Here is a 10,959-nt window from a genome sequence, read left to right on the forward strand (position 1 = left end):
AAATAATTATGGCCTCATTTATGTGGAATAATACCCTAGTAAATAATTATGGTGAAGTCAACCCTGCTGCAAAAACCAGACCCAGACTGAGGAGCACCATAATCTTTTTTGCAAATCTATGTAGATGTACATTTTCTCCTGTTATGACAAGTGTGTGTGAGCAACAGTAAAAATAACCAGTGGCAATGGGATTAAAATCAGGAAAAAACAAAGACTTAATAGCACCATGGTTTCAGTAAACACACAGTCTGAAATCTTTGCTCCCCAGATGAGTATTCATTATTCTTAGGCACTTCCTAGGCTCCAATGTACATATTCAAGTACAGATGTGTGCACATGGCTTGAGTCCTTGTCATTCTTAATAACATAAAATGTTATAGGACAGCACAATTACACACATGGGCTTTGTATGGAGCCATCCTGTAATGAGAGGTCAGAGAAATTCTGTCCTTATACACTGCTTGCTTTATTTTGCAGACAGGTAGTCTACATTCCTTGTCTTAATAATTTTTTATTCATCCAACTCCAAGAAGTTTATTTCAAAACTTGCACGACTATCACCTGCCTATACTGCTACTTTAGGGGGAATTTCCTGGGACAGACATTAGAGAGAAAGAAAATAGGAAAAAAAAATCTGCTTCCATTCAATCAGGCTGTAACTGAAAACCTGCTGCTTGCATGTACTCAGAATACTTTGAATTTAACAGATCATGTCCCCTTATACTTTATCCATTTGGATGTGAGCAGGACTTTTTCACCACTTTCAGCTCTTTATTATGGTCAGCTGTACCAGGAATAAGAACTTAAAACTTGAGGGAGGTGAGTTGAGAACTGAATGGGGAACAAAAGGCATGCCTGAGATCAGAGAGAGAAAAGAGGGGGATTAACTTGTTGGCTGGCAAATTAAAGGGGAGCTTATGAAGTGATAAGGAAGCAGAATAGAGACAGAAATCTAGTGGGAATGACTGAGAAAAAGGTGGTGAGGGATGGGAAAAATCATCACATTGCATAAAGATGTGAGAGAAGCTGRATGCAGGGGATTGGAGAAGATGGTGTCAGAGGGAGAGAAAACAGCCAGATGGTTAAAGCCACCCACAACTATCACTGCATTGGTATCCAAGCAATTTTTATCATTATTATAATATGTAATAGATGATAAATATTTGTGTATTCTATATTTAAGACACTTACTGTGCTATTGAAGATTATCTCAAATTCTGTAGATTCAGAGCTCCGAAAGACATTTTACTTTGTTTTGAACATTGAAAGTGCAGTATAAGGCTAACTGCTTTCCAAACTCAGGTCCCAGGCATCTTAAAGTGAGATTTGTTTCCTAATATTCACTTTTCTGGGACTGGCATGACACTGCTAAAATGTTACAGAGTGCCAAAGGGAAAGAACATCTTCCACACTGAGCTTGTTTTCCTGAGACAGCGACAAATCGCGCCGTGATGCCAGAGGTGCCACTTGTGAGTGACACAGATAACAGCCCCCAGCACGGGGGAATCTCAACTGCTCCGTGGAGAGCAAAGACCAGACACAACCTTGTTCACAGCATTTAACAGCTTCTAAAGCTACAATGAGCCGTGCAGTTATCTTGGCTTCCTTCCCTCTCAAACACGAGCCACAAAGTTTGGCTGAAGTGATGCATTTATACACACAGCTACACATGTGCTGAGGSGGGATTTCCCTCCCTGCATTTTCTAGAGCATCTTTGGTTCTCTATCAGCCTCCCAGGCCATGGAGAAAACCTGTGACTGGAGACCTGGAACTGTACAAAAATCTTTTAAAAAATRAACTCTGTGGCTTGAAGGACAAATCTCCTCATACAAACTTCCCAACATGTTTTAACTGTGAAATCCTAGAGGCTGTGGCTGAGAGCTTTCACTAAATTAAATGATGGTTGCCTTTTGAATGTTTGCAGTTAAAACTGATTACAATAATTTAACAAATAAGACATACAGGGAGAGATTTGGAGAAACTGTTTCTACGAAGAATAATACACTTTCTCTGTGAGGGGGACCATGCTCTGGCACAGATTGCCCAGAGAGGTTGGATGGAGGTGGAATCTCCATTCCTGGAAGGTATTTWAAAGGAATCTGAACACAGTACCTCCTGGGAGGGTGTTTTTAGCTGACMCTGCTTGAGCAGGGAGGTTGGAATAAATGACCTGCAGGGGTTCCTCCTGTAATACCTGAGATTTAACCATTCCCCATCTATTGCTGCATGAACTGAGATAGCTGCAGTGCCTCCTTTCACATCTCTAGACTGAAATACTTTCCTAAAAGGGAAATAAAGCAGTGCAAAGAGTTTGCTAATTTTCTGATAAATAATTATCATCTACATCTATGTTCATGTAGATGCATCCTATCACTGTAAATAAATTAATGTTTGCACAACCTTTTGAAGATACAAGGCATTTGTGTGTTTGCATATTCACACAGGTACTACTTTTCTTGGATGATAAAAAMAATTCACTGCCTTTTTTAAGGTTAGTACTCAAAATCCAGCTCCCATGTACTTTTTATTCATCAGAGTTGATTGTGCTTTAGCTTCTTTATGGACTCTTTAAAACACACACTAATAAAAGCTTATTGGCTTTTTATTATCAACTGTCTCAACAAACAAATATTGCAGGCTGCAGGGATTTTCTGGTCACTGTGAGCATGACTCCAGATTAAACAGCAATCAATGCATTTCTTACAGTGTCTCTGCCAATTGATGTTTCTGAAAAGCAAGCACATTTTTAGCATCATCCAGGCAATTTGCAAACATACTTCTGCCTTTAAGGGAGTTCTGTTTATTCCAGTACAACACAGGAATGAAGTTTATCTGGGTAAGATGCTGTGATTTACTGACACCTTCCAATCCACAGGTGGTTGGGCAAAAATTCTATGTCAGAAGCACACCAGGTACTTAGGACTTTAACTTGCTATAAATTCTTTGAAGTCAATAGGTAGGATTTAAAAATCAATGGAAGGATATGGCTCAAAAGTGCTTTTTTTTCAAAGCTATAATGGTACAAATATTATCATTGAGCACTCACTTATATTTAAGACCTGAACATTGAAATAAAAGCCTACAAAAGATCTAAAAGTGTGAAATTACATTGAAATCAATGCATTTAGGTCCTTAAATAGCTCATCTGATTCATCCCACCAAGAGTATCTGATTGTCTCTAGAATAGACAGACATTTACAATAGCAATGCTCCAATAGTGGAGTACTTTGAAGTCTGCTACCTTAAAAGTGGTCACAGAAGGACATTAGCAAGAAAAAAAAGAGAAATATTTTAGTTAGGAATTACAGGGTTGAGAAATCATACCTGAGGGATATTGCTCCCACCTGATTTCACCAATTTTGCAGAGTACACTTTGGTTACATTAGAGGTGGGTTTGGTGGAGCATTCTAAGGATGAGAAAGAAATTATTAAAATCACATGGTAGAGTTAAAGAAGGTCTTAATTTTTGGTCTCCTAATGGCACCTGACCCTTCATCATTTCATACCTTTGAAGKCTCCACAGTGATCCAGCACTCTCASGAAAACATGAAGTGTTAGAAGAGTGGTCTGTGTTACAAACACACYTCAAATGYAGCATGCACAGTACATCCCCAAATCCCCCAAACAAATACAACTCCAATGTGGATATTCCAAATACTTATATCATAAAACAATAAAAAATACACAGATAAGGGGATGAACCAACATCATATACAATGTTCCTCTCCAGAAGTCAAATTCTCTCTGSAGCAAACAGAGCTGGTGCCAGCATTAACAAAAGAATCATCATAATTCTTTTCTCCCAAGGAAAGACAGGAGATAACAAAGTCTGAGTCCATGCAGTGCCACTGACTGCTGCTGAACACATTCTCACTGCAGAATCATAATTTGCAAAGAAATGTGGCAATAGCAGAGCTGCAGTACCACTCCTGGGCCACTGCTCAGACAGGCCCCTTTGCCAAGGACTTTGGACACAGAAACCCAGACCTGTAAACAGCTCATTTCATGCTCTGCGAACTTCGAAAAGCTMTTCAAACTGTGAACTCAGACATTTTCTTGAAGGCAATTTTTAAACATTAATACAGACACTTTTCCCATTTTTATTGCAACCTGARATGTTCCTGTAATGTTTCCATGGCAAACTGGGTAACAATACATTYGACATTTCCATCAAATAAATTACATTTAAATTCCAAGTATATCTATAAAAATAATTATTTAAGCTCWAAACCTTGAATCATTTGAGACTGTAAAACCCAGACAGGGCTTAAAAATTTCAACTGTTTATATTATTATCWCCTGCAGTTCTCAAATGTGTGTAGCATCCCCTCACTGAACCTCCTGATCCTTTCACTCACAGATTACTTTGGCCAACAGTCAGTGGTGTGATTAGAGCCTACCAAGGGCTCCTACCAATGGAAAAACAGATTTGAGTTTTAGCCCTTCAATATGCTTCACCAGCTTGTGCCTCCACACTTGAATTCCTGCTTCTACAGGAATTTATGTTTTCCTTGTGCTTTTTTGATAACAATCCAGGTCCTATATGCCAGGCCTGATGGAASAATCCAGCCTGGAATAGTGGGTGGTGTGGCAAAGAGTGATGGAATCCCAAAACTGTTCCCAGGACTTGGAGGTCTAGTTTTTATTTACAGCTCTCTGGAAATTTAGAGACCTTGAGGTGGGATGTTTTGGTAACATTTGGTGAAAGTTTCTAAGGCCTRCAGCCTTATCAGACTAGGCAGTTCTTTTATTTAACATAAATATTCAAAGCATTTTTGTGCAAGTGTAGCTATCGATTCACACGTTTCAAATAATCTGAAATCGTCACAATAATTTCCTCTCCAAGAAACATTAGAGAAAGCAACTCTTTATTTTCATACAGAAATGGAATAATCAAAGTTCATCTGTATTCTCAGAATTGAGGTATTTATTGTTCCACAGGAGTAAAGGTGTTGGATTGAACCCGTCGAGGTGTTCTGTGCATTTCCACTCCGCTGCTGGGTATTCACAGAAATGCCACTTCAACTGTTTACTCTGCATGGAGTAAGGAAGAAGATGAGCCTGCTGAAGACCTTAATAAACTTGAGTCAGATTTTTCTGACAGAGGAAATGGAAATCTGCCCTGGCTGCAMATCTGGGGTGTCTCAGCCAGGTCTTCTGCACAATGCAGGATGTGCTCGGTGCTTCACGATTGAGCTCTTAGTAACAAAAACATGTTTTACATACAAAAATACAGCAGATGTCCTTCCAAAAATCATCTCTGAATTGTTATTCCCTCTCTTTATGTTTTATACATTCAGGAACARACATTTGAGATATCCTGTGAACAGTGCAAAATACTGTTTTACATTTCATAAACCACGTGATGCAGTACCTTTGAGCGCCAGCTGAAGGAAAGGCTGAGAAAAGTTTGATCTTCAGAGCAATTCTGGTCCAAGCTGAATTTTTGTTTAGCGAGCTGTAAACAAACGTCTCGGAATGCAGAGAATCCTCTCACTTCTTTCCAGCTAAGGTGGTCTCAAACACATCGAGTCCTGCTTTGAAGTAAACCTGAGCTGAACTGATGCTGTTGAGCACCTCTGACAAGGCTGCTTGAACGGTCTCATTTGACTGATGCAGTTTGCAGTGCTCCAGCGCCTCCAGCAGCACTGAGAACTGGCTGGTCCTGTCATCCAGTCTGTAAAGGATATTTCTGAAAGAGAGCAATGGAGAGAATGGTAAAATTTTTACTCGGAAACGATCCATCAGATGCCATCAAGAAACCCTGCAAGAATCAGCTCCAGCTTACAGATGATACATATTATGCACAGTAAAGCTGACCTGTGGCAGAGTGAGAGGYAAATGCATATTTATTATGCCTTTGGAAACTGAATCTATTCATTGAACTACGTGTACTTACATCGGAGCAGTCACTAAATCCATCAAAGAAATCTCACATTCCTCTTTGACCATTCAAGATTTTATTCAAAAGCAAAAGCCTAGACCTATCACAGCCCTTGTGAAGGATTTTGTGTCTCAGACAGATTCCATTTATTTTCCTCTAAAAAAACTTTGGTTATTGCTGTAAGCCCTCAGCACAGGTTTGGGTTTGTTTTTCCTATCTGCTTGTGTTATTTATTTCACACTTCAGAGGTGAAATTCCACCTGCATTGAAGTCAATGGTAAAACTCATTGCCTTCAGCAGAGACTTTATTTCATCAATAATCCTCTGTGGCATCAGAACAAGAGCAACCCATCTTTCATGTCCCAWTCTCAAGAAGGGAAACAAACAGCACACGCAGCTAAACCCCTGTGAAACAAAATCTGTGTTTTCCAGTAATATCTGCAAAACTTTTTAATGGTTTGTAGAAAAACACATGCAACATTATTGTGTGATCCCTTGGAAATGTGATCTGTGTGAGGTGTGGAAGGCTCAGAATTCAAAGCTAGTCAGTGATTTTAATGAGACTCTTTGAAGCAGGCTATAAACATTATCCAAAAACAGGTGTAATCATTATTCTAATTAGAGGAGCACATAAATATCATAAATCTCCACCCAGGAGCTCCTTTGATTGTAAACAGAAGTGAGTGAAATTTGAAACAGGAAAGCTACAGTGATTTGGGGCAGAACTTTATCCTTAAATACAGAGCAGGTGTTCAGGGCAAGGGAGAAGTTGTTTCATGGAGCACCCAGCAAGAAATGGGACAATTTACACCCTTTGTTAGTAACCTGACTGCACAACAGAGCAGGCCAAATGGCAACTCCAAATTAGCAATAAAACTGCAAAGTTTATTTACAAAAGACAGATGACCACAAAAGTGCATCTGACCATTCCATGATTCACCTCATTGCCAGGCTGCCTGGGGAAAGGTCACAAAGTGACCAATAATGACACCACAGAACACCTACAATCTTCTGCCATGTTCTCCAGCTTTAAAAAATGTTTTGAATGAGAGGCAATGTTTTTCAAAGATATGAAATAACTCCTGTCCTCCTAGGGCAGTTTTCCAGTCTGTGTTTTTGCCTCACTCTATTGGGTGTAAATCCAAACCCAGCAGTGTGCAGAAGGGATGGCTCTTTTCATCCCCTGACAGAAATGCATCCAGCCAGCTCGAGGGGTCTGCATTGCAACACACTGGAGTTCTGAACAGAGGAGGAATGGCTTTGAATCCAACACTGATGCAGAAAAACAGTTTAAACAACAGGTTATCACTGACATGGACCATTTGGCCTAGAGCAGGTTAGGAGTGTTTGCAGGGACAGCTCAGTGGGGATGGGAAGCTCCATCACAGGACAGAAATGGGCAGATGTGGCAATAATTTGCACTGTAGCAGCCAGAGGACAGCTCCCTTCTTCCTCAGCTCCGAGCTGATGCTGCTGTTCCCAAACTGTGGTGCAGCTCATACTCAAAGGTGACCGAAGTTATATCATGGCAGTCTCTGTGACACAGTAAATGAAAACTGTGTACGCTGAGAACCAGATAAATTCTTGGTTGGTTGCTTTTTAACGATAGGTTGTGCTGTGGGAAATACTGTGGGTTTTTCAAAGCAGGGATTGATCGTGCTGCCTCAGTTCAGGGACTCCTGCTGAGATCAGTGCAAGCAGAACCAGGCTTTTGAAGAACTCTCCTCTAGAGTTCCTGTAGCTCACAGGGAGAGAGRAGCCTGCTCACAGCCCCTCAAACACCTCCAAGAGCAAGGACGGGATGAGACAATCATTACTTTCTACCCTCAGGAGAGATAYGGTTTGCTGGTGGCTGGGAGAGTTTGACTGAGCTGAAATTCTACTCCAAACCCCTTCAACATCGGTGCCCTGATCTGTATGAGGAACCCTCCATTCCTTTAAGTTGAGTTACAAAAACATAATAAGACAGCAATCAGCAGAGCAACAATGACTGACACTGCCAGAAATCAGACTCCAAGGAGAGGATGGACTGAGCATTGGGGTGTCTGAATTCTGCTGAGACAATGTTTGTGGTGAACAGCAACAGAGCTTCTCATGTCCCATCTTCAAATGTGCCCTGAACAAGGATCACAGGCTAAAAAAGTGCTTTACCTTGACATATTAATGTTAATACGTTATATTTAACTGTTAATAAAGTGTAAATCTACTGCTGAGACTTTGGAATCACTGGCAAACCCACAGTAAATCCATAGGCAACTGATCCAAGTGAAAACAAGTATTCCTAGCCCACCCCACAGGAATGCTGGGCAAATTAGTGCCTGATGAGAAAAGCTCAGCTGTTTGATGAATAAAAGAGACAGCCTGCTGTCATAATTTAAAATAATATCTTAATTTTTGCAAGCATCCTATGATTTCAGCATAGCTGATTGCATAGTATGACAGAACCGAATTTTTATTTTTATGTATGCAAATAATAATAAGCAACACAATACAGCACCTTTTTTTTTTCTTTTTTTCTTTTTTTTTTTTTTTTCAAATTTCCTGCTAGGAGTTCTCCCTGGGATCTTATATTTTCCATTTACTTATCTTTGCTTGGCAAGCCATGCCACCCCTTTGTGGCATAAAATGATTTGTCTCTTTATGCACATTCATGAGAGTCAATTTATACAAGTTTACTTCTTATCTCAGCTGAAGCTTCATCAAACGAAAAAAATGGTCAGTTCAGTTTATTACTTCCAAGCCTTTACAAGTCAGAAAAGTGTTTTCATTAAAGATTACACATAGACTGAAAAAGAAACCCCAGCCATTTCACTGACACAAGATATCACCATGCGCCCAAACACRCAGAATGATAGCAAGACTTTAATTTATACTGTGAAATTCAATTACTTAAACATTCCTTAACACAAATTGGTTTTGTAGCCTACACCTCTAAAACAACAATTCCAGCCTCTGGCCTAATTGCTTAAGTATCTACCTTCATCTTTAACTATTTTGATCTTATAAATAYAATTCACACAGTCAGCCTGACCCCCATGAAACAAAAAAGACACTCCTCACCAGAAAACTGCAATATATTATTGATGACAGTAATGAAATTACAACACACATCATTCATCTTCATGGGCTTGTTTCTATGACACATCCAAGTGACCTGAAAGGTGTAACACTGAGGTAGGAAACCTAATTAATAACTTCAGGCAGTACCTCTGAAAGAGATAAAAGGGCTACAAACCAAGCAAACAGCCTCAGAAAAATAAAAAAACCATAAACAGAATGTCTTCTATAACTTTTATGAGCCCTTTGCAGGCCTAGGAGCATAAGCACTACYGATCAAAATAATGGCATTAATGCTGCTCTACATTTCCACAAATGAGGTGGTATTGGCACACCCACCAGACCAGAATGAATTTGACAGATTCTTGAATGACAGATCACACTAAAAATATATGGACTTTAGCAAAACTTCAATATTAGGATTGGACAGCACAAGATAAAACTGGTTTACTACATTATTCTTGTCACGAAAAACGATTTTTTAGCTTACAAGAAAATTTTGTCTGTAGGTAATGCACAACACAAGATGAATTATTCAGGCACTTACAAAGAGACTCCTATCTAAGAGTCCATGTTTGAGATTTTGAAAAGTAATTATTAAATCATTAGGGCATGATGGTAAGTCTACTGTCCCACGTGAAATGAGTGCAGGTTTTCTCTGTGGAATCACATAAAAATTGTTTACAGGTAAATGCTATTGGCAGCCTCTGTCTACTCCAGTTATAACACAATGGGATATGTCTTCAGTATCCTCACAAACTCAATTTTGTAATTCCCTGAATTGTTTTTTTCTTGTACTCTCCAAGAAAAAAAACAAAAGCAGCACACCAGAACAAGGATTCTCTGATTTGACCTTTCTCCTGATATTGTTCAATTTTGAATGCACTTTTCTTACATCCAGGAGTCTGTTTTCATGTTTGTAAGACATAAAATATTATTACTTTGGTAAATAAGTAAATGCACTCTAATAACAATATTCACATGTTGGGACTTCCAGTTCCACATGATGGCTATTTATTATAGGACATGAAAATAYTGCAAATTCTTCTCTGGAAGAAGATGATTTATACTGGTTTGTTTATATAAGTCTGCACCTCAGAAACTTTTGCAGCAAACATGCAGCAAGTTTTCCTTCTTCCTCTAGGCCCGTCAACCTTTTGATCTCCAATGGTTCTCCCTCCTTCTCTTCTTTTTAAATCTTTTTGACACCCACATGCAATTTTGTTATCTTACCTATTTTATTTCACAGCACTATTGTGGCAGAAGGTTTATAATTATAAAATTACAGCTGCTGRCCACGTAAGATTAACTTTTATCAGGAGAAAATTTATGCCCTGGTGAACTGTCATTACATGCCATTAGAGTTGATACAAAAGAAACCCTTTTTTCTTCTTTTTCTRTAATATTTATTCCTTGCTGGATGGGATGTTGGAAGCCAACCAGTCAGGGCAGCTCAGCTGTAAATGTCACCACTCCTTCACTGCCCTAAGTCCTCACAGAGTCAGCATGGCACATTTAAGTATCCTCTATTTGCAGTATTTTTTTCCTAAATTGTGTTTCCTACACATCCCATCCTTTTTTAAAGGCCTTTTTGCTTTCCTTTAGTGTTCCCATTCACTGCAAACTGTCTCACCAGTACATATTCCAGTGATAKATTTAAAATCATGTGCACTCAGAGGTGAGTGCCTGCCCGAAAGGGATGTGTTTGCATGTTATCAGCAGTTGATAAGCTGCAGGTAATCTAGATATCAAACCTAAATAAAGTCTCACCAACTGAAAGGCATTTCAAAGGCATCATTGTGTGACAGTGGAAAACCAGATAAACTCACTCCCTGATAGATAGAAATTTATCTTGCAGAAGAGACATGCATAAGGACACCTCTAATTGAGTCAATTGTGGCAAAGGAGGTTGTGGTAAGTCTGAATGAACAGAATCATGCTGGGATGTGGGACTACAAGGAGATAGTTATTCCAGGTTTGAGTACACTTCTGAGAGGTCAATTTTAAACAGGCCTTCT

At 39.3% G+C, this 10,959-nt stretch overlaps 1 protein-coding gene across 7 annotated transcripts in view; it reads right to left on the bottom strand.

Moving 5' to 3' along the window:
* Positions 1-3,463: 3,463 nt before the first annotated feature.
* NAALADL2 (N-acetylated alpha-linked acidic dipeptidase like 2) overlaps positions 3,464-10,959 on the bottom strand; it is a 365,473-nt gene continuing 357,977 nt past the window's right edge. For all 7 annotated transcript variants that reach the window (XM_057369378.1, XM_057369377.1, XM_057369376.1 and 4 more), the window contains one exon: positions 3,464-5,692. In XM_057369378.1, the coding sequence (XP_057225361.1) occupies positions 5,494-5,692 (199 nt within the window). In that variant the 3' untranslated portion in view covers positions 3,464-5,493. The remainder of the gene's footprint in view (positions 5,693-10,959) is intronic.

This window comes from Malurus melanocephalus, unplaced genomic scaffold (assembly GCF_030028575.1).
Source record: "Malurus melanocephalus ecotype Western Australia unplaced genomic scaffold, MMel_1.1 scaffold_108, whole genome shotgun sequence".
Classification (NCBI taxonomy): domain Eukaryota; kingdom Metazoa; phylum Chordata; class Aves; order Passeriformes; family Maluridae; genus Malurus; species Malurus melanocephalus.